Below are 24,860 nucleotides of genomic sequence, written 5' to 3'. Positions count from 1 at the left end.
AAACGCAACCAGCTGTGAGTAATGTTGAGTTACACTGTGTAGGGGGGAAAGGAAATAATCCACCAAATACTTTTTCTGACTGTTTTTCTTTTGAATAACTACTAATTTGATTAAATTGTTAAGTTGCCTCAGTTAATACAGTTTAAGTGCTACAGTATTTGTAATATTACCCCCGTTGACTCTGAGAACGAGTATTTCCTGATGTGAGGTGAAAATGCTTTTTGCATTAGGGTTAACGGTAGGAACTCCAGACCCAAGTAGCTCCATATTGTTAAAATTTAGTAATAGCCACCAAGACACCTGTGAGGGTTAACAGGCAAACAGGCTAGATGCAGTGGGTGGCAGACATTCCTCAAAGGTCATCCTTTCTCTTATTCCCAGACCTGGCTGCACCCTGGGGTCCTGATTAGTATGCGGCTTGGTTCTGGCAGAATTCAAATCTTTAGCAACAGTGGTCAAACATCATATATAATCCCGGTGTGTCTGTTTATATTCCTATATATACTTATATGGAAAGTAACAGTTTTCAATCTAGTTGAGAGAGATTTAAAATTGGAGCTCCTCCCTGCAGCCATGCAATAGGATCTGTGCTAAGCTTATCTCAAATGATCATGTCAGCCATGCCCTCTGCCCCCTCCCACCCCGCCTGTCTGCAGTCTTGCCATTGCTTCCTCAGCCTACACTCAGATATCAAGGTGTTAAATATAGTGCACTAAAAACAAGTGAAAGAGAACTGAGTTCCTCATCAAACTCAGGCTCTTCAGCCTTGCCCTTAAGGCTCTGCACAGTGCTGAGCTTGTCTACATCTTACCCCTTATCTCTGACTGTACCCTCTTTTGTGCATTACTCTTTGCAAAGTATGCCCACTTTTTTTCTCCTCTCCCAAATCCAGTGTGTGTTTTGTTTTTTGTTTTACTTGCATCCCTCCCAGTCCCTATACCTGGAACAACCTCCTTTCCCCTCATGTGCTGAACAAACTCCTTATGCCCCAAGTGTCTGCTCCAAAACCCCTTGAAGTCAATGGGTTCCAAGTCCCCTCTAAAATCTTGCTCTATTTTTGACTAGCATTTCACCAGCCACTTCCCATTTCTGCTCTCTCCCATCACATCATGGCTCTTTTAATGTAGCTCTCCTTATAATTTGCAAAAGTAAAACCACCTTGTGCTAAAACGGCATCTACCAAACTTGACTGACCACCTTGCTTCTACATTGCTTCTCTTTCCCTTTCCACTGTCTGTCTTTTATTACTGACATTGTAAAGAGCTATGCTGCCCGTTGACCTTGTGGTGCTTTATAAATAATGAAGCACAAGTTGTTCATTGCATAACCTGAAGTTTACAAAGCACTAAACAGTTACTTCCTCCTTCCCTCCACCCCACCCTAAAAAAAAAAAAAGCCCTAACGTTTTTTTATATGCTAATGAATATTAAATATAAAGTATCTTGGCAATGCCGTTGGAAAGATTGTTCTCACAGTACTAATCCAACTGGAAATACAGAATACGCTCAGAGTAAGGTCCAGTAGAATTCTAGGCAACATCACCAGAACTGGAATGTTTGTGGTTGCAAAAAAGAAACAGTTTGTATAGTCCTAAAATAGAGTGTGTATTCATGTTTTTAGAGGTTTATTGAACTTTATTAAACAAGTTAACCAAATTATGTGCTCGAACATTGTTCCAGCCTCATAAAAAACAGTATGAAATGCATGGGCCTAAAGTGCTGCTGGCTCAGCCCCCAAATCTGCACATCAGCATTGGCTTAATTAAAACATAGCATGCTCCAGTAAACAAGTGAGCTCTTGTAAAACTATCAAGCACATGAGAGGATTTTGCTACAATATATAAAATGGACTGATAAAATGATTGGTTTGGGGAGTCTCCTCAGGTCTAAGGGAAGGATTATTAGCAGACATGCATGCAATATTTGCAGAGAAAGGGGGAACTCATTTAAATTTGAGGATATTTGTAATTTGTTTCTAACTTAATGGGATCTATGACTTCTGTTTTATTTTGGCTTCTGAATTTTAAAAAAGTTTCCTATGACTGTTGTATTTTTATGGAGAGATGAAAAGTTGGGGTACTTATTTGAAGGTGAAAGGAAAGGGCTGGGTGCTCTTGTCAGAGGGGCATTGTAAGTGGGTTAGACAGCTTGGCGATACTTGTTTGTACCTTTTTTTCAGTCGAACCGAAAGTATAGGGCTGATACTTCTTGCACTGGACTCACATTTTAACCACACAAATTAAAGGCCTGAGGCTGCATTAGGATTCACTCATACAAAGCTCCATCCAAATATGGAATCCCACTCACTTCAATGGAGTTTTGCACGGGCACCGTGATCTGTGTGAGCAGATCCCTATGTGGGCCTGGAGCCTACATTTGGTGACACTTCTACTGTAACCCCTTGTTTATTTCTGAGGAAGAGGGTTTGTAATCACACATCTAGAAATAGTTGTTGTAAGTTTAAATTTGGCTCTCCAGGAGAGCCAAGCAAATAACTGATTTTTTTTTTGATTTTTTTTCGTGGGGTGTGGGAGCTGTGGGAGAGAAAATTCAGATAACCTCAAATGACTTTTTATATTTTTTCCCCCACAGAGCTGCAGAAGTGGAAAATAAATGTGATTTGGGTTGAACACATTTTGTTTGGTTTTTTAGTTTAATTTTTTTAATGAAAAATCATTTTGACCCAAACTTATGAAATGTTTCAGTCAACCTGAAACTGTATTTTTTCTGCCAAAAGAAGTTTTCCCTGAATAATTTCGCCCACCTCTACTCTTGAGAGCTCAGATGTGAAACAAATGAAAAACAAATCAGTTAAATTAATTCAATTTTTAAACTAATTATGTATGTGCCTAAAACTCCAGTTTGGTCCCCCCCCCCCCTTTATTATAGTCTATTTCTAATGAGATTCTTTGATTTTAAAATATAGTTACACCGATAATGCTACCTGGACAAAGTATATAACAGTATTAAGAGTAAATGCTGAATAAATGCAAGCTTTAAGTTCCATTATTAAACATTCCCAGACAACCTACTACTGGGCTTAAAGGCCCCAATCCTGCAAAGAAAACCATGCAGTGGCCTCCTTGTGTCCATCTAAACCCCAGTGCCTTCAGTGGGTTAGGATGCCCAGAAATCGTGTGAAAAATCGGGACAGGGAGTGCGATGTAATAGGTACCTATACAAGACACAGCCCCAATACGAGGACTGTCCCTATAAAATCAAGACATCTGGTTACCCTAGTGCAGTGCTACTCAAAGTGGTGGTCTGCGGACCAGTGCTGGTCCGCGAGCCATCGGCTGCCAGTCTGCATGCACGTTGGAAAAAAAAATGCCAGTCCCCCACATCAGATAGCTTGAGAAGCACTGCCCTATGGGTATCTGTGCGAGTGTTGAGAGGATTAGTGCATTTCCTTTTGCTGGATTAGAATCAAAGGACTTGTATAGTACAAAACCGCAGCTTCTGCTCCTCATCCTATGTGCTATAATCCTTCCACACTATTCCATAGTGGGGACTGCAGGATTGGGGCTTTAATTAACCTTCTGTCTGGTGTCTAAACAAGTGGGTTTCTTTTCTGCATGGTCTATTGAAAAGATTTGTGTCTCTCTAAACAGCTCATCTATTCGCTTTTAGATTCAAGTGCTCTGTGATTGCAGGATCTTCAAGGAGGGATTTTTGTATTTTGTTTTTTTTTCTTGTACATCTTTCAATGCACTGTTACCATAACAAATGATAAAGAATCATACTCTATATAAGATTAATAGTGAGATCAGTTAAATTTTATTCCAGTACCTTAACACCATTCAGGAAAAAGAAAAGGAGTACTTGTGGCACCTTAGAGACTAACAAATTTATTTGAGCATAAGCTTTTGTGAGCTACAACTCACTTCACCTGTAGCTCACAAAAGTTTATGCTCAAATAAATTTGTTAGTCTCTAAGGTGCCACAAGTGCTCCTTTTCTTTTTGTGGATACAGACTAACATGGCTGCTACTCTTAAACCATACAGGAAGTGTATCAAATATCTTTTTACATGTATCAAGTTGGGTAACAAAATGTTCAGGTGTCTATAATCACTATTCACTTCTGAAAATCTTGACCTCAAGTTTTAAAATGTTAATCAAGGACTCTACATAATATAGCATTTTGAGCACTGGATCAGGAAGAAACAAAAGCAGATCCAGAAGAGTCCCAAGATTTGGTAGTTTGTGTGCATTTCGGTGTGATCTTTCTACTGCATTTAAATGACTATGCTGAGTCTTCAGTGAAGAGAGGCTGATATAAAAGCAGACAGACACTAATGGCTAGTTCAAGGCTAGTCTTGTAAAACACTTGTGGAAATATTACTGTGATGAAAAAGCCAAACCTGGAAATGACTTTCTAGATGGAAATAGATCACTGAAGCATTAGTCTTTAAAATATGACTTCCCCTGAAACATGACGGGGAAAGAGTCTTGAAGGCTTTATTTCCCCATCAATTAGTTTCGGTATGTGTAGCTTAGAACTTTTTTCTCACAATACGCTCTACTCTATTGCTTTTATATTTTGATCACATTTACAGTAACAGCCTATCTCTTCCTCCCTCTCCTCCAACTCCTCCCACAGAACACCCACACACCACTTACACTTACCATGACCTACAGGCTTGTTTACCAATGGCATTCGTGACTACAAGAGTTCCACTAAGTTTGGGGCTGTGTTGTAATATGTGTACTACTTAGACATGTGTCTCTCTTATCTCATCATTATATGAATCTGTGTTGTTTAACACCTGTGTCTAGGCTGAAAAATGTGTGACACTGAATAGCTTCTTTCTGAGTTAATACATTTTGCATAATTTGGTAACCTTATATTCAAGTTTCACTCACTCACATATTTTCTCCCTAAAAAAAGCCACAATGTCCCTTCTATTACCCCGTGCTTTTTCTCAGTTTTGTTGGTCAAACATGATGGTAATTTCATATTAACTTCCTTAACTTGGTAACTGAGTTAAACAGCTAGGTGACTGAGAGGAAGAGTACAGTTTCTCCTGTCTTTTTTTGCAATGGTGGGTTGCCTGATCTTTACAATAACAACTACCTGTTTAATGATGAGAATACATAGTTTAAGGCAGTGGCTCTCAAACTGCTATAAACTGTAAACCTCTGGTGATCTGCAGAATAAAACATTTGGGAAAAGAAATGGTTTGAGGGTGTTTGGGTAGAATGTGTCCTATGAGAGAATCTCTATCGTCACATGGTATGTAGTTTGGAAAAGCTGGAGTATCGTTGATCTATCGTTGCATTTTATGTTAACTCTAGCATTAATAAATTAGTCTGGAAACATCTGCTTTAAAAAAGAAAAAACCTCCCTGTCTTAATAATGTGACGTATCACCCCTTGTGTCGCTGCTGGTACAGACACTTACTGCAAGCATTATATTTCTGTAACCTTTCTATTGGGGATCAGACTCTTCTGGTAGGCTAGATTCAGTGTGGTATCCAGAGTCCCTTGTTAAAATTTGTTTGCCTTGAGCCCCCACCAAGAGCTGTACTCAAACTAAGCCCATTTAAATCGAAGTGGCCCCTCAATATTTTTCCCCTCACAAACATGTGCAGGGGTCTTGGTAACCTAGGGTCATAGCCAAATTGATTTAGAAACCAGAATAAGTTGCCTGTTGGTTAGAGCCCACCCACTCCAAACTGGGCATCTCAGGAGAAGCCTCACTAATTGCATTCACAAATACAGTCCCATCCCAACTCAGTCAGTAGGCAATTTATGCCTACTGAATTCTAGATCAGAGTGGCCCACTCTCCCCGCACTGAATAACCCCCATGAATTCTCACACACGCACATTCTTTCACATATCCATAGTTACACAGCACATTTAATGGAGTATATGAGTTTGGAATATGGGGAAACCTCAAATGGTATAGCTCTCAGCACCTTTTGAAACTCTTCTAAGTTGTATGCAAGTTATATCTGTCAGCAGATAGGGAGCACCCTCTGTTTTCCCTTTTTGCCCACAGGAGAAGCCATAAAGCAGCATATGCAAATTCATTCCCCCCACAATTATCTCATTTACCTACAGAGAGAGAGAGACAAAGAGCTTCTATTCCCATAAGCCTGAAAGCCCTGTGGCTTTCATTTCTGTATGATTACCTGTTTCTGTTCTTGTGACTTTTATGTGTATGCAGTAGGGGCAAATGCATACAAATGCAGGATTTGCATTAGAAAGATGCACATACATAGAAATTTGGTGGCGGAAAGAGTAAGAAGGAAGAACTAACATTTCTGATCTTCTAAAATTGCACTGCACATTCCTAATCCAATTTCTAGATTTTACCACTATGGCACACTAAACAATACCATTTTTAATGGATTGTTGCAGAGCAGTATTTTGTCTGAAGGAAATAAAATGAAAACTTCATAGGAATTAATTTACATAATATAGAAACTTGCTAACAATATAAGAACTTTTCTGGGCTTCTTAACTTGATGAATACAGGGCTGGCTAGTGTCATTCAACTTTCTGAATGACAATTTATTAGAGATGGTCAAATTTTGTCAGTATCTTTTCAATGCAAAATGCCTCTTTAACCAAAATGAAATCTTTTGAGAAAAATTCTCATGTTTGGTCAATTTTCTAGCTTTTTCAATAATTAAAACAAGGAAAAACTGTTTTTTTTTTCTGAAAACATCTTTCAAAAACTGAAATATTTTTGGTCATTTATTGGAAAAATAGATTTTTTTTGTATGTGAGAAATTCTGGAAAAAATTGAAAAATGCTAATTTATGGGAATTTTTTTCTTTTAACTGGCTCTACACTTTATAAATATGTGTCAAATTCATCATTGTAACTCTATTGTTGTCTTTAAAAGCCCTGGAAATAGCCAGACACTTTCTGTAACTCTCAGTAGTTTTCTACCTGAACATTACAAACCCATATCCTTCAGAGACTCCATGACTTTTTTTTTATTTAAAGTAGCTGATTTCTCCAGTATCTTAAGTTTAATTTTCACAATTAATAATGAAAAGCCCTGTAAATAAATGATATTGTGCTGTAAAAATCAGTTATTACTAGAAAAATATTAGTACCGTGCACAAATACCATAAACATATTTGTCATAATTGGCTTAATCATTTAGATTCGAACTTAGCACTCTGTTGGGCTGTTTGTGTGAATGAGACTCTATGTGGCAATTTCCTTGAAATGATGACTTAAAATAGCTTCTCACTTGCTGTATCCAGAAACTGAAGATCTGAAAAATAAGGCTGCCAGTGCTACTCTCTACAACATCCCCCGATACCGAAGAGTTGAAGTTGGTTTAACGTTTACCTCCTTCCAGAATGCCCTCCACATGTGTGGCTTTGGTGCACTCACCAATGTGTAATGTAGAACACATCTCTCATACACATCATTCTGAATTTGGCTCACTGAGTCTGTGAAACAGCTAACAGACATGTATAAAAAGGTGTCAAACTTTATTTCCCAGTTCCTCAGTATCTAGAGTACATCCACTTTGACTCCTTTACACGTCAATAAGTAAATGTAATGAGGTTGAATGAATTTAACAGGTACCATCTATATTTGGCCCATTATGCCTAGATATTTTGACACATGCCATAATACACAACATGGCAGTAGTCTCAGCTCAACATGCCATACCTAGGTCCAGCAGGATGAATTAGAGTTGGAGTGGCAATCTGAACTCTGGATTTTCTTTCCTTGAACCACTAAGGCCAAGTTTCTTTAATTTCGTGGATTTTTGTTTTTGTTACATCTGGGTCCAAATTTTCAATCTTGATATCTAAAATTAGGCACCTTAACCTAAATTCAGGCACCTACTTAAGTGGCCTAATTTTCAGAGATACTGAGCACCCACAGCTCCCATTGAAGTCAAACTACTACAACTTTAAGCATTTCAACACATTTTTGTTACAATTAAAGACATTTGTAAAACTCGGGGAAGCTGGAATCAAGTTTCACCTGAAACTGAATTGCCATTCTTTTCTAATGGGATGCTTGTAATTAGTGATTACCAGATGCATTTAAAATGTGTGAAGTGCCTGAGGATATGGGAATTTAAGGGAAAAAAAGCCGAACACCTCAGATCTTACCCTGGTAACCTTTTATTTTAAGATTTTTGTGTGCACAGGTGTCTATTAAATGTTTTGCTGTGGTTTGAATTTGTTGATGTTACTAATACATATAGTTACCGCTAATTAAAAACTCATTTGGTTTCTAACAATCTTTTTTTGGTCGTGATGACTTCCCACTTTATTTCATTGTTCACACTGTTATCCTTCCATTTGATATTCTGAAATCACATAAGTCACATTAGGTAGGTGGAGATAAAGCTAGTGTTCTAAGAGCAGCAATTACAGTGATGCAATTGTTCTCCAGTAGTTTAGATCAAAGTAGTGAGAATGAGGATTTCTGGGTTTCATTCCTGGATGAACCAGTGACTCCCCACAGGGCATGGAACCTGAGCCAACACACAATGCCATCAATAGAAAGAATCTCATGAATTTCAATGGGCATGGGATCAGGCTCTTAACAGTTTAGTGTCTTAGTTTCCCCATGTGTGTAATGGGAATAATACTTCATACGGGTGTTGTGAGACTTAATAAATGTATGTTTGTTGAGGTTTTTTTAGTTCTTTGGCTGCATCTATTTAAATGTAATTTTCCCCCCAGGTAGTAGTGGTTGTTGTTCTTGATGGAATCTTTGCTTGAGAAGGTTTTTCTTGGGTTCCACTCCATTTAGTTTCTTTTTTTCTGCTTTTGCACATTGGAGACACACAGCCATATGGTGGCTGACCCATACGCAGGGAAAGGGAAGAGTATAAGGAGGCTGCCCCATCCTTGTATCTCCTACACATCTCCTGTTGGAACTGCACTTGTTCAGCACCAGTGAAGGCAGGAACTGTCGACTCTCTCTATCCTGTGATTGCCCAACTCCTCTCCTCTGAGCCACCTTGCCCAGACATGCAACCCCTATTCATTTAGAAGCCTGAGGGGAGCAGACTTGGTCCTTCAGAAAGAATCTCTCACAAGCCACTCTTCCACTCCTGCCACCATCCTGCATTCAGAGTTCTGTCGCAAGGAACAATTCCTATAGAATATAATAGAAAATAGTTTTTGAACTATGCTATGGAATTTACTAGGGATTTCTAGTCCTGAAACAGAATTCTGTAGAATGGTTCAATAAACCTATAGACTGTCATTCTGTGTAAACTTCTGTAGTACTTTTTTAGAGTAACTCTGTCAAACATTACTGCATTTCTAGAGACCCTTAATGAGTGATTTAGGTCATAGTTTGATGTTCTAAATTACTTCCACTTGTCTTATTAAAGAATACAAATAATCTCCAAATATATCTTCAGTGTGTCAAATTCAGTTCTCCTGCTCTGGGCACAAACACTGCTTTGTGCTTGGACTCAGCTCTAAACACATGAGATAATATTTGGATCCTTGAGGGAGGCCTGGGATTGCTGGAGCTCTGCTACTGCCCCCTCTCACCACCAAATCTGGTGCTATTTATGGCGCGGGGAGTTGGGGGTGGGGCATGGGTTGGAGGTAGTGTCATCCTTATGTCTCTGCATAGAATATCTGTATTTAGGGTCCAAATTTCTGCATAAACTATGGTGGTCTTACAGTCCACCAGCCAGCTGCAGCTAATGATAGAGGAAAAGGAGCAAGATAGAGAACCAAGTGCTGAAAAGTATCTTTCAAACTGTTCTTTTCCTCAGTGTAACTTTTTTCCTTCCATTTCTGACAGATTCATTGTGGACTGCTCAAAAAGAAGAGGGAAGATGCAGAGAATGCTCTAGAGCTGTGCACCAATGAATCTGCTGAGAATGAAAGGTATTAATTAATTCATCACAGAAAATTTCTCCTTTTTAAGGCAGCAGACACATTCTGTAAATACTGAAAACTTACTTATAAACAGCACTTTCCATGCCATAGAACTGAACACCACTCTTTCTCTGGTTGTTCAATCAAAATTTTGTATGCTAATCTGTGTTCCCCAAAGTTGGAATTTATCCATCTCCATAGCTCTCATTCCTAACTTCCAGCCATCCCTCAGAAAAACCATATCTGCAAATTTGATCAACAGAAATAGGTTAAATTGCTGAGGTTACATATAGACCTTGCTCACACTAGAGGGAAAGATTTATAACTGACTGCAATTGCAGCTCTAGTAATGGCAGAGCTTATAGTGCAGGTTGGACTCAAGTATTTCCCTCCTCCCCTCCCCCATCTGACTCTGCTCGGTGTAAAAAAGGGTGAGTAGCGGCTCCTAAAGTTCCTAGATTTGCCAGTACAGCTATAAAGTGCCATAAAGAACCATGCTGCATGTTCCAGTGATTCCTGTAATACCTAATCAACATGTTAAACTTTTGACAAATGTATCTCTCTAGCTAGAGGTTAACAAATTAAAAGTGGCTTTAAAAAGAACCGAGTATGCTATCTTTGTCGGAGAGAGAATGCAAGGAGACAACACTCAAAAGCTAATTGTTGGTTGGATTTCTGAGAAGATTTAAAAAAAAAATAAAAAGGCATTTTTCTCCTTAGTGACTTTAATCCTTGTGAATTGCTGGGTTGGATGAAATGGGAGTTCGCTGTTTATCCAAAATGTAGCTACAGCACGGGCAGCCAAATTCCAAGCTTGCCCATATCTTCCTGCTAATGTAGCTCAACTGTGACCTGGAAGAACTACTTCTATGGATCTGAAAGGAGTTCAACTTCCATGACATATGCTGATGATGGCACTCCTTTTGAGACAAGAAGCCAGTTAATGGCCGTATGTGGTGGTGGTGGTCCTGTGATGTGAAATCCTGACCAACAAGATTCCAACTTGTCTTGTGCAGGCACTGAAATATAATAACTTGACCAGCCACTACTGAGCTGGATTTGAATTGGTAGCATAAGGTGAAAGAGTGTATTGCATTGCCAAACTTCCCTTTACCAACCACTCTAAATTTCCTAGACTAACTCTAAATTGTCTCTTCTTTGTTGTATTTTATTTATATTAGAGATGGCTAAATCTGAACTTGTCTGGTTCATATGGGAAAAACAGACCAAGACATTTTGGGCTAGATCATTAGTTGGTGTAAAGCAGCATAATCACACTTACTTCCATGGAGCTACACCAATTTACACTAGCTGAGGTGCTGGAGCACTGTTCAGAAGGCACCAATAAGGGTTAAAGCTGGTAATAAATCTAAATATGGTCTTGGAGTGACCTAACATGTAAAAGGGAGAATAAATATTCATTGTGTGTTTCTTATTTCATTTATTATGCTAATTCAGAAAAAGAGAGAATGCCAACTGGCGTTATCAAGTTGAAAAAAGAAAGCTGTCAACTCCCAGTTGGGTGCTTTCAGAATTATGCAGGCAATTAATTTAAACGTTCAGACAGTTGAGCACAGGTAGAGCGGCAATTTTAAGAGCAGTTGGGTAGTGTCTGAGCATTTTTGAGGCTTTCAGAATGCTATTTTTGTGCTTTCAAACATAGATTTCTAGCCTATCAGAAAGCGATTTTATATTCTTACTGTATTGTACTATGGACTCCTCCTTTCCTTGTCCCACATAACCATTTCATTTCTTTCCCTTGATTCTTCCTGCTTGGGTGGCATATAAGAAGAGATCACACTTTGTGCATTCCTTGCCCATCAGGATTAATTATAAAGATCCAGCCATACTTCTTCTGATGGCTGGTAAGACTGCTGAAATGCAAGTACCAAAGTTGATCTTTTGATAGGAATGTGTATACATATATATGTGTGTGAGCACATGCTCACGCGCGCTCTCTCTCTCTCTCTCGGGCCATCGCAGCCCCACCCAGCAGTGAGAACACAACATCTTCTAGAAAGATGCCGAGTGAAATGACAGGTTATTCCACCTATGTTTTCAGCTACCCTACTGATAATAGAGTGTTCAGGAGTTACTCCTGTGGCTGTGATGTCCGAGAGAATACCTATGTTTTACTGGTGCAAATTGGTTTCTGCAAATGGGTCAATCGTGCCACACTTGTTTGAAAAGGAAGTAATTCTTGGTCTGCTTTGAATTTCTGTATCTCTTTTACTGTCTCCGGTTTCACTTCCATTTTCACGGTCTCCTGCCCCCTCCCCTCTCATTAGCTTTCTGCATTTGGATTTTTAAGGAGACCATAATTTGCCGATTCCGAAACTTGCATGCTGTTTGAGGGTTCCATTTGGTTGAGCTTTCCGGTCAACTGAGTAATCATTGATTTGCATGGCAAAATGTCGACCCTCTTTCAACCACTAATCAACATGCAGATAAAAAATTGCTGAGTCATGGTTCTGGGTGAGTGTTCACTTTTTCCCATATGGGTAGCGTTCATAATTCTCGCTCTGACTGTTCCAAAGTCCAGTGTGGTTCACTGGATCCAGTCTCATTCTTGCTCAACAGGAATGTTGGATCAGGCTCTTTCTGCGTTATTCAGGCAACTATGTCAAGCAAACAAAGGAGACATTTTATTGTCCTATCTGCAGGTGATATGATATAGAGGTAGGCAGGAGCTATATGTCACTACAGAGATTCAAGAGAAAAGGAACCCTGAGAAAAGGGAAAAGCAGAACATAATGGGGCCAAGCCCCTTAGCACTTGACATGTATTGGCAGTCGTCTTTTTTCCTCTTCTTTCACACATATGCTATAAGGCTAATGTAAGGACTGTATGTGATATTGTATATTTCTAAATGCCACCAGGCTGATAGGCTTACTCAAGCAAAATGCAATGGATTATAGGTGTGGCTTCAGTTAATTATTGGGATCTTTTTAGATGTGTTTCTATCAAGAACATGCATCTCTCATTGTTATGATTTGTACAATTCTGAAAATTAAGCAAACGTATTAAAGAGCAATTGTTTCTGTTCACGTTAGCAGCACACTGCTTCTCCAGATGTGGCATTTGACAGCCAAACAGCTGCTGGCTATTAAATGTGCCTTAAAAGCTCCACTCCTTTGTCATAAAGGGAACAGAAATATAGTGACATTTATGGGGTGACAGGCAGATGTTTTGGCTGGAACAATATAGAGCGAAAGTTGAAGTGATTTCTCTATTAGTCTCAATACACACACATTTTAACCCCCATCATCTACTTTGCACTGTGAAGCCCTCTTCTCAAGAAGGAAAAAGGATTATTTCAAAACATTTTACCTAGAGACCTTAGGCATCCAAGTTGAAAGACTCTGCATTTGTTTGGATGTCATTTTTGAATGGATCTTACTTAACTTCTGTGAATTTAGGCTGGATCTTCCAGCAATGTTTTCAAAACAACTGTGGTAAATTTCTATTGTTTTTCTTTGTACTTCTGAATTTGCAAAGCTTAATGAAGTAAAGTGAATTACGTTGGAAGTCATTTACAATATTTATTCTTTTCAAATGAAAAATATTGGGGGTGAAAAAGGGTTATTTTTTTTTATGTCAAACTATAGATTTAATCTACCAGATAGGCTGGTTATTTATGTGTAATAGAGTGTATTGCATAGACATATGTACGGTAGAACAGACGTGAATTAGTGGAGTTGAAGTTCAAAACATTCAACCAAGAATCTCATGAGGGCCAAATACCCATGTGCTGTAATCTTGTACAGCTTCATTGACTTCACTGGAGCTGCACTCTAGAAGAGCTGCACAGCTCAGGATCTGGCCACTGATATTAATTAAAACTATCAGAACCTCTTAAGGCTGCAAAATTAGACTGGAAATTCATGCAAAAACAGGTTTTCTTGCAAGATTCCTGGTTCTTCCTGCTTTCAGTTGGGTTGGAAATTCCCCATGTAAAGCCTTTGTCATGGTATTTTGTCAGTTTCACATCTGGTCTTGGTTGGATCAACCTGTAATACAAAGGTCCTAATATCAGAGAGTGAAATCAAAGGTTTTGTAGAAATTAAATAGTATTATATCAGATTCCTGTAGAACCCTATGGAATTTAAGAGAATAATATAGTTTCTTCTACAGAATTAAATAGAGGATATTGCTTTTGTATATATTTTTTTAAACAACATGTAGCATTTAATCACCACTACAAATTTATTCCTGCTGCAGATAGGGTTAAAAGTTCTGGAGAAAGATCCTATTCTCTATCAAATTATATAGATAGAAGGGAATGAAGGGAATGAAGCATAAGGGAATGAAGCACTGAGGCACATAGAGTGATAAATAATAGCAGGAAATGTTAACTAACCTTTTCAAATATATAAAATGGTTTGTTTTGGGATGTGGCAGTTTTCATTTTATCTGAGACACTGCATCCATCCCTAATACAATACATAAATCTATTTCTTTATATGGCTTTTTCCTCCACAGAAGATGTAGCCAAGCAGGATTCTCATGTCCAAAATGGCCACCCATGGGGAAGAAGCATGTGATTTAACCCCTAGACTCTTGGATTCATTTCCATTCAGAATATGGCTCTGTGCTGGGATCTGGCTGTAAATCCTCTCTATAAAGCCCCTTGTTTACAATTGCTTATGGTGTATTTCATAGTTTCAGTAATCATACCTATGACACAAGCATGGTTGACATGTTAAAATTACACTGAATAGCATCATGTGCATTAGAGATAAAATTAATCATTTAGAGACAGTTAATGCACTGAGAAACATAGAGAACAGCCCCCAAAGACCTGTGACTATGTTAATTTCTCTGAGTCCCATATTCCACTTACATAGAAAACCACTTACAGGGAGCCAAGAGCTGGCAAATGGTGTGCCAGGATGGCCAAGAGGAAGAAGCAGTGTGCCCTCCCATCTCATAATCACATAACCCCAGACTTCAATGGAGCTATGACCATTTTCAATTATAGATGACCTGCCCCCGGTCTCTGTTTCCTTCCAATGTCCAGCAGAAGCTTGGTTGTGAAGTTGTCCTTGAGACTTTACTGCTAGTTTCAGAGTTTCCATGTCTCGTATGTCCATTCTGGCTTTCCTCACAGGCACAGGATTTGCCCGATAGCACCAATCCTGCCACAAGGTGATTTCACACTAGCTTGCTAGTTGTTTGTCCAGAACTCTCTCTTTATAAAATTCAGCTTGCTTTATTGGATACAGTAGTGGCACTCCAGAATAACCATATGAAGAGGAAGCAATGTGCTGTGTAACCAAAGTAAGCTTTAGTTAATCCTGGCTCATTGATTTGCACAGCTGTTTATAAAAGAAAAGAGGGACTGGATGTCATTACATTCTGTCTCCAAGTTAGAACAACATAATTTAATTGGAAAAATTGGCAAAGATTAGGCAAAAATGTGTAAATAAAGAGCATCAAAGGGCCATTTAACCCTATAGTTTCTTAACAGTTTGGGTGTTAAAGCCAAGTGCTTAGAGAAAAATGTGAAAATAATTTTTTGAAGAAGCCTATCTGCAGTTGACATTTTTACAACTTGACCATACATGAACATATGGGAGAAAGTGATATGATCTTTATCCAGGCACGTAGTTAACCATTAGAATTGAAAAGAACAAATGACGTGGCTACATGCAGCAGTGAATGTAGAGACACAAGCAGTTTTCTTGATATTAAGGATGATATGACTGAGTCAGAATTACTCTGATAGCTAGCTTTAAGTTCTCAAATGTATTCTTTTTAGATGTAAGATGCGAATGAAATTTTTGTCCTCAACCGGGTACAGCTCTGGATAAATGGCTAACTTCTTTTCCACGTTTGTACGTGTGTGTGTGTGATTAGTTTTGTTTTGTTATTTATTTCCACAATAAAAAAGCATTTAAAATGCTAGGCACAATTCAAAGTCTTTCCCTTATGCAGGTGGGAGGGGAGATTGATTGAGCTTTCTTCATCCTGATGGTTCCCTAAGCCCCATACTGTCTCTGGGCTGCTACATGTATTTGTCCCTTCACAGTACACCTGGAAAAAGTTAAGAAATGTCTTTTTTTTTTTTTCCCCCATTTTGGTGAGGGAAAATACTCAATTTTGCTTCAAACCAAACCGATCTTTTTTGTTCTATTTTTCTTGTTCAGCCTCCAAACTGAAAAATGAATTATTCTCTCAATTCTTCTTTACAGCAGGGTCTGGGTAGCCCCAAGGGCCAGTATAGAATTTGCGGGCTGTGACAGAGTAGTGGGGTGTTTATCTTAGGACTTTAAAATTCTTCCTTTTGTATTCTACCTCTTGCCAACCTTTTCCAACGACCAGAGTCCTGACAGTCTTTCCATTTAATTCAACAGGCTGTGGATCAGGACTCATTCTTGCTCAGCAGGAATATTGTCCACCCATCACAAGATCCTGTGCTGTAAAAGTATTAAGTGTAGCCCACTGCTTATAAAAACAAAAAAGGGTTTGCCAAACCTCTCTTCCAGAGACTTGTAAGAATTACATCCATGATTCTCCTGTTACATGCTGGCTTGGAAATCAAGAGACCAAAAGTAAATCAAACTCCGATCTCACCCCTCATAATACTCATGATGTGCTACTATTAGGCTTTTGCACAAAACCAGTGGAAGACTTATGCAAATACATTTAAACCTATAGCATGTTGTGGTGGGGATGTGAGTATAATGTGATAAAATTTTCTAAATTTGTGTTCATCTTCCACTTTTACTTAGCAAGCAGAACTGCTCAGGCAGCATAGCTCTAGCCCAGAATTTCCTCTGTGATTCAGTTTTATGACTCCCCAGCTGGGGTAAGTAGTCTTCTAATTGCATCTAGGCTGTTTGGTGAAGAGATGTTCTTGCACACATCACTGATTTACCTCACCCACCTTGTCTTTGTCACTAAATATAGCTTGTCAATCTCCTTCATATATTTGGTGATATGTGTATATATACTATGGCAGTGTTGCCTGGTGAATTCAGCACTGGACTAAAACTCAGACGACCTGAATTCTGTTCCTGGCTCTGTCACAGGCCTGCTGGGTGACCTTGAGCAAGTCATTTCACCGTTCTGTGCCCCAGTTTCCCCATCTGTAAAATGGGGTTAATGATACCCACCTCCTTTGCACAGTGCTTTAGGATCTACTGATGAAAAGCACTAGATAAGAGCTAGGTCTTTTTATTTGTTGGGTGTGTACGTACACACATAACCTCTGAGGTTATACATGTATAACTAAACCTCTGAAGCAGCACCACATTAGAGTAGCATTGGGCCATTCCAAGTCATAGGATATTACAGTATGAAAATTGGTCACCGTTTCTATAAAAGAGCAATATGGGTCTAGCACTGTGCATTAACTAAATCTCAACATTAAGTTTATCTGGTGCCTAGATTGTATTTGAGATGATGACGAGGGATGTATTATATCTCAAGATAGAGCTGACAACCTAATTTAATGTAAATATCCCATTGATGCTCTGTGTGCTTTCTTGTTTATCGTGGAAAAATCAGATGGGTCAGGGTTGTGGAGCATAGAAGTTTTTACCTCTAGGCCACCTAGGATCAATCATGATTGGAAGTTAGCATCTGTTGGATGTTCACTATCCTATATGAAATAAATTGGTGGTCTTAGTCCGTTTTCAAGATGTCAGATATCACTGGAGCAACAGGGCACTCATGTGGGAAGCCTCAGAAAAAAGAGTAAGAACAGAATAGCCATGGAGACTAAGCTGCTTTCTCACCCCTACCCTGATTCAGGATGAAACACTGGCAGAGAGGTTTGGGGGAAAATATTGCTGCCTTTGGTGTACCTGGTCAGTGGATAATTTGAGTCTTCAGGTCTGCCCTTCTTCTAGAGCAGTTACATGGTCACTAAACTCACTCTGGAAAAAATGGACTGAGAGTCAAGCAGCAATCTGAGTCCGAACTATAAAAGCCTAACTCAAAGTGAAAGTACTCAAATCATTCTCTTTCACACACCATTTTTTAAAATTTTTGTTGTTGTTAATGCTCCAGCTCTCCTGTGATCTCTGGACATGAATTATTTGCACTGTATGGGGCTCTACAAAAAAACCTGATATTTTCAAGCTTTTTGCGATGCATGTTGAGATTCCAGCTGGGTTGGCTGGTGGTATTTCTCACATGGCCAATGTCACATCGCACTTTTCCTGGTTTCTTGATTAGCTGAATCTATTCTTTGTGTTCACAAAAGCGCATAGAAGCCATTTTCAGTATGTCTTCGTTACAGAGTTAACATGAGTGATCTGCACCCACGTTAGCCTAGCCTGGGTGTGAGCAGCCACACTGCAAAGCTGTACCGGAGTTATTGTGTCCTTGCTAGTGCTGTGCTCCCTGCGTGTGTCACTATGCCTGTGGGGGCATATCCCGTGGTTCTTTGTGCTGCAGTAAAGTTGAGTCACTCTGATTCTTTCCAGTTAATTGTGAGAAGGCATTGGAGAGCTACTAGTGCTCAAGTGATTTACGCTGCAAAGTGCATGTGCGAAAGCAGCACCTGGGCTTTAGGCTTTATTCCAGGATGGGCTAGTTATCTTGGAGTGAAAGCATCACTAAACTGGGGTCAGAAGTTTTTGTGTGTGGATAGGAGGAGGTTTGGGGAAACATCTGCATAATAAACTGGGTGAACTGTGAAGTAAAGACATACCCTTTGACAGGGGGAGAGACTATATTTTTGGGGTTTTCTCAAAACCAGTCCAAAAAACCTAGTGTCTGTCTATCTGATACAGGGTCTCCACAAGCCTATGCTGCTAATTCCTGTAATTCCATCACTGCATAGGCTGTGAAGAGATTCATTTTTTAGACCTTTGAGAATTTTCAAATATTGATTCCATTTTAACAAGGGCACTGCCGTATGGGACACATGAAAATTCTGTTCTGTTGTTGCATCAGAGGGCAAGTAGCTCCATGTATTTGGAGCCTGATCTCCTGTAGATTACTATCCCTAAATATTTCTTCATATATTAGGCCTGGGAACTGGTTTGTTTGTTTTTCTTCATTATTTGAGATTCTTTATAAATACCTCATTAATATACTGTTCTATAAAGACTTGATCCTATATCCGTGGAAGTCTATGGCAAAGAGCCTGTTGACTTCAGTGATACAGGATCAGGCTCTAAGTGAACAAAGTAGACAAACAATTGCTAGGTTGTATAAGTGAGGGAATATCAAAGGCAGTGTGGAGACCTAGGCAAACGGGCACTAGATGCAACAAAAGAACAGTCTTGATCTTTCTCAGAGGACTGTTGCCTTGCAAAACAAAGTCATGATGATAATAAAATGGTGATTATTTGGAATCCCATATCTTTCCCTCCCCCATTTTTTATAAGGTAAGGCTGGCTTTTGATAAAAAAAAAATGGAAAAAAACATTTTTCTTCTAAAAAATATTTCCCAATATAGAATTTCAGCAAAATTTCAAACTAAAGTGACATTTAAGAACATAGTTTCCTGCAGGTAAGTGATGAAATTTTAACAAGCACCACCTCAAAATGTACAAGAGATTTGTCCATTTTTTGACAGCTCTAATCAGATTTTTTTGCTTATAAAAGTAACACTTAAATTACAAGAAGGAAGTACTATGCTCATCTTACCTTTGTTTGCTTCTGCGTTCAGCCTGCTATATATTCATAATCTGGATGTCTTTCTCACATCACAGATGTTGATATGCTTGCATTGTGAAGATATGGAAAGCAAAGACTTTGTCCCATTAAAAAAAATACAAGCATTTCCAATTTTTTCTTATCAATTTTTACAAAAGGGAAAAGCATAATATGAACTATCAGAACCTCTAATAGAAACTTGCCACTTCAGTAAATGTAGATGTCATCTTTTCATTGTAGAGCCAATACAGTGATATCTGACAGTTATTTTAGTAACAAAAGCACAGCTTAAATAGTCCAGAACACGATGCCTTAATTTATTAACGTTTTTCGTTCAGTACAACTTTTAAGTTAAGATTGTACAAAATGCACCTTTAAACTTTGTAAAATCTAATGTGGTTTGTGTGTTTGGGAACATTACTTTCTATGACAGCTAAATTCTGAGTGCCGTCCAGAGGTCAATAGGAAGAACTGCTTCATTAGGGCTGTCTAAAATTACAAGAAACTTGTCGCACAGAAACCTTCTGCACTCTTTAACAGAGCAGAACATTACATTTGCTTATTTTCATGCCAAATGCAATGAATTTCTATGGTTTAATGTTTTATATACTTCACAGTAAGTTCCATACACTGAATTAACAAAACTTGACTTCACTCCTTTAATGAACAGGAGCATAACATAATGAAATGGGTCAAGAACAAGCAATTCAAGGCAATGTATTATAAGACTGTGATTGGCTAAAGTTCAGTAAAAGGGAGGCTTAGGAAATGGACTGAAGTCCAAACCTGTATTAGTTCTTTCTGAAGGGTGGGAAATACTGTACTGCACGTCAATTAGTTTTATACTATCCACATTCAAAATAATATGTTAGTAGAATGAAATGAGGAGTTAAGTTTGTCCTCATGAAAGTCACCCCCCTCCCCTCCAATTTCCCATATGAATCCTCTGGGAAATCAGTTAGGAAATGCACCCAGAGTATTTGTGTAAAAAGGAGGGAAGGCACTAGGAAGCTTTTAAATATATTTTATGGGATTTCCAGTGAGAATCTATGTGTTATCCCAGTGCCTGCCTTCCTGCCTGCTATCTTGTTATGTAAATAACCTGTACAGTGCAACCTGCATTGTCTAAATCTCATTTATGCAAAGCTCTGTATCTGAACCAGTCATGCTTAATTTTTCTCCCTTCCCATCAGTGCAGTAGTCCTTCCTATGGCTGGTTCAGGTCCTACAGGCTGGAGTCTCTGGCATTTACATTAGTTATGTGAATCATGACATTTACATTAATTATGAAAATAATATTCAGTATACCTTTCCCTAACTGTGCCAAAATGACTGCTTTGATGCTGTAATTTCTGAATACTTCCAGATGTTATCAAATGCATTTAATTTTACTGCATAATGTGTAATAAATTTTGTCATGTGGTATAAATATATTTCATACAGTAGGCATATTTGCAGGCCATCTGGAGGAGCTGAAACAAATGTTTTTTGGAGGGATGTGGATAAGAGAGCATGGGTATGTAATAATGCATGTTACAGAGTCATTAAAAAGTCCTAATTATGTGTTTGTTTAAAAACAGAGCATACAAATTAATGCACTTATGAATAATGCTGTGCAACAATACACATTTCAAGTATCTTACAAAAATATGTTGCTAACGTGCAGCTTGTAATGTCTACAGTGTTTTTGAAGTTTTATAATAAGAAAAGTTAAGGAAAAGGTAGAATTTCTTTTTTCCTTTTTAAATTTTTTCTTTGTGTATAACTTAACAATGTTAAAGGGATCAGGGTAGTCTAGTGACATTGTTTACTACCCTTTTTGTAGTAATTTGCCCATCATAGCTGAAGGCACTGTATTTTGTGTAGTTAGCATATAATCCTCGCTTTGCATTCATATTTGTTGAAATGGCTTGCTTCTGCTCATTTTAGGTGAAACTCACCCTGTACAGAAGGCCAGCCCATGCATCACTTAATTCCTATTTATAGTCTGAAAATAGGGCTTAAATGGAAGTTAAGAAGCATAGGTCTTTATGCTGGCACTGTGCACAGGGTTAAATTTCATTTTCTGAGTCCAATCCAGCAAGGGGCCAAATACTTCCCCAAACTGGGCCCTTTGTGATTAAACTCAACCACACACCAACTCGTGTACATCCTAAATTGTCACTGGAATGCCTGTTGCCATTATTTGTGGCACCTTCAGTGTTGTTAGGGTATCTGCAGTGGCATAATTTAGTGCAGAGTCTTTGTCGGGAGGCATTGCGATTTGGATTGTTTCACTAGGAGATCTGGAGCTCCATAGTGCAACAAGCCATGTTGTATAATTTTGATAGTCAGCTTTTTAACCTAATTGGTGAGTGATAAGTTACCATACCATGTTAGTAGCAGTTCCCTACTCAGTTTTCAATAACCCACCTTCGTGCCAATCTTTGTTATGCAGTGCCATGTAATCACGCTGGACTTAGATGCCTAACTAAACCAGTACTGTTTCTCATTCTGGAGCACTGTATAACTTGAACTTTATCCAAAGTGGCAAGGGATTTAGACATTGTCTATAACATCATTTCACTGTCCAAAGCATCAAAGAGACTGAACATTTCTAGTTGAAAGTTACAGTAATTTATATAAAACCTCTCCCAGTTCATACATTTTGTGAATGACATACAGTTAGTGTTAGCTCCAGAATTAGTGGTAGCTCTGGGATCAGAACTCAAGAATGTCTGTCTCATAATCACGGGGTCTGACTACTGGACAATAAACCAAATAAAAAACTTTACCCTTCCTTATTGCCAACTTTTTTATTTAGTACACAGGGGAAAGAACAAATGCTGATGGAAAGAGAAATACACACAGTCCCTGTCTGTAAAAGCACAAAATAGAATGAACTGTTCTGTTGTCTGCCAAATTTTCGCTTGCCTAATTATAGCCTTTATTTTTATGGGGGAGACTGATGGATTTGCTATATGGATGAACTATGTTCTTAAATACATTTTTAAATTGCCTGGAATAGGCCCCTTTCTGGATTGTTTATATAAACTGAAATAAGTAAAGCTCATAGATAAAATATTCTCACTGCCTATGATTTTCCTGATAGCTTCAAATGGAGAAATTATTAACTAGATCTAGAGGAAAAATGAACACCTATTGTGGTTTAAAATAAATAAATAAGTTCAAACAGACCTTTTTTTAAAAAAGTGTTTTTAAAAAAATCTATTTTTAGTGATCAGAAATGTTACTGTAAACATTACCGGAGCCAGGTTTTCAGTCAACCGTTTTGATAAAATTTTTGCTCATGTTTGATATAAAATTTCTGAAAAAAATGGGAAAAGGCACATTTTTCACAAACCCCCAAAAATGACTCATGATTTTTATGCAAAAAAATTTTCATTTTAAGGAAAAAAGCCATTTTACAAAAAAAAACTTCTTGTTAGAAAAATCTTATACCAACTCTAACACAAACTCTTTATTGTTCCATTTTGGGGATTCTGAAATTCTGTGATTCTGCTTTACTCTTCTGTGCCTGTGTGCAAGGGTGAAGCCTGTGATAGGTACAGAATTAGCTCTTCCACATATTGTGCCACATAAGGAAATGGTTGACCAGAAAAACAGCTCCCTAAATTCTTTCCTGTATGCTTTGGCAATATAACCCTACCATTTCCTTCTAAGCAGGTGTGAAAGCATAGAGCTTGATGATGAAATAAGAAATCTGATAGAGAAGAACAGTATTTCACAGTGCCATGAGAACTCTGAGTTCATTTCCCAAGAACTTGTGCTCAAACAGATGACTTCCTGTTCCCTGAAGGTAAGCAAATGTTTCTTTTGCAACAGTTTGTCTGCAAGGGAAGAAAATTGAGGGAATATCTCCTGTTGTATTAACAACTGTGCACAAACTTCCTTGATTGATGAACACATCATATGCTGAACACACTGTAAATTCTCTCACAAAGCCACTTCCTGTGACTAGGGAAACTGTTTAAGTGAGGTTTCAGAGTCAAAGCCGTGTTAGTCTGTATCCCTGAAAAGAACAGGAGTACTTGTGGCACCCTAGAGACTAACAAATTTATGTGAGCATAAGGTTTCGTGGGCTACAGCCCACTTCATCAGATGCATAGAATGGAACATATAGTAAGAAGATATATATATAGATAGATAGACATACACACATACAGAGAACATGAAAAGGTGGAAGTAGCCTTACCAACTGTAAGAGGCTAATTAAGATGAGCTATTATCAGCAGGAGAAAAAAAAACTTTTGTAGGGATAATCAAGATGGCCCATTTAGACAGTTGACAAGAAGGTGTGAGGATACTTAAAATGGGGAAATAGATTCAATATGTGTAATGACGCAGCCACTCCCAGTCTCTATTCAAACCCAAGTTAATGGTATCGAGTTTGCACATTAATTCAAGCTCCGCAGTTTCTCGTTGGAGTCTGTTTTTGAAGCTTTTCTGTTGCAAAATTGCCACCTTTAAGTCTGTTACTGAGTGACCAGAGAGGTTGAAGTGTTCTATTATTCTAAATGGACACAAATCTGACATCAGGAATCATAACATTCAAAAACCGGTAGGAGAACACTATATGTGTGTGTGTGTGTGTGTGTATGTATATATATATATATATATATATGTATATCATCTTCCTATATGTTCCATTCTATGCATCTGATGAAATGGGCTGTAGCCCACAAATGCTTATGCTCAAATAAATTTGTTAGTCTCTAAGGTGCCACAGGTACTCCTGTTTTTTGTTTAAGTGAGAAGACATTTTTCTTCAGCAGTTTCCAAAGCCCAGCTAGAGACACTGAGAGTACATCTATACAGGGATAAAAAACCATCAGCTGGCCTGGGTCAGCTGACTCAGGCTCATCGGGCTCAAGCTCCAGATCTGAAAAATTGCTGTGTAGATGTCTGGACTTGGATTGGAGCTCAAGCTCTGGGAATCTGCGAAAGTGGAAGGTCCCAGAGCTTGGGCTCCAGCTCAAGCCAGAATGTCTACACAATTTTTAGCCCCGCAGCCTATGCCTTTTGATCTAGGCCAGCTGCAGTGGCTCCCCTTTTATCTCTGTGTAGACATAGCTGTATTGTCCAAAGCAGCATTCTGATTGGCCAGTTGGACCTTTTGGATAGTGATATCTAGAGATGCATGGCTGTGACCTTAAACAAACACAAACATCTCTAGACCCATTGTGTTCAACAGTTTAACGGTGAAAGGGGAAGAAGGGAAACAAAAATATAGCTCCAGGTGAAACAAATCCCTGCTACCAGGATAAGTTAAATGGCAGCTGCTCCAGGTCAATTAAGACACCTGGGGCCAATTAAGAACTTTCCAGAAGGCAGAGAGAATGCTAGGTCCCCTTGTGCAGATGGGAGGGGAAGTTGGTGGAGTCGGAATGAGGGTATGAAGAAGAAAAAGT

The 24,860-nt window shown here is 38.6% G+C and overlaps 1 protein-coding gene across 1 annotated transcript in view; it reads left to right on the top strand.

Moving 5' to 3' along the window:
- TNIP3 (TNFAIP3 interacting protein 3) overlaps positions 1-24,860 on the top strand; it is a 95,560-nt gene that overhangs the window by 19,904 nt on the left and 50,796 nt on the right. The window contains exons 2-3 of the mRNA XM_084627408.1: positions 9,758-9,843; positions 23,116-23,248. Coding sequence (XP_084483534.1) covers positions 9,758-9,843; positions 23,116-23,248 — 219 coding nt within the window. The remainder of the gene's footprint in view (positions 1-9,757; positions 9,844-23,115; positions 23,249-24,860) is intronic.

This window comes from Lepidochelys olivacea (assembly GCF_965140295.1).
Source record: "Lepidochelys olivacea isolate rLepOli2 genome assembly, chromosome: 4".
In the NCBI taxonomy this organism is placed as follows: domain Eukaryota; kingdom Metazoa; phylum Chordata; order Testudines; family Cheloniidae; genus Lepidochelys; species Lepidochelys olivacea.
This window is presented reverse-complemented; position numbering and strand designations above follow the sequence as displayed.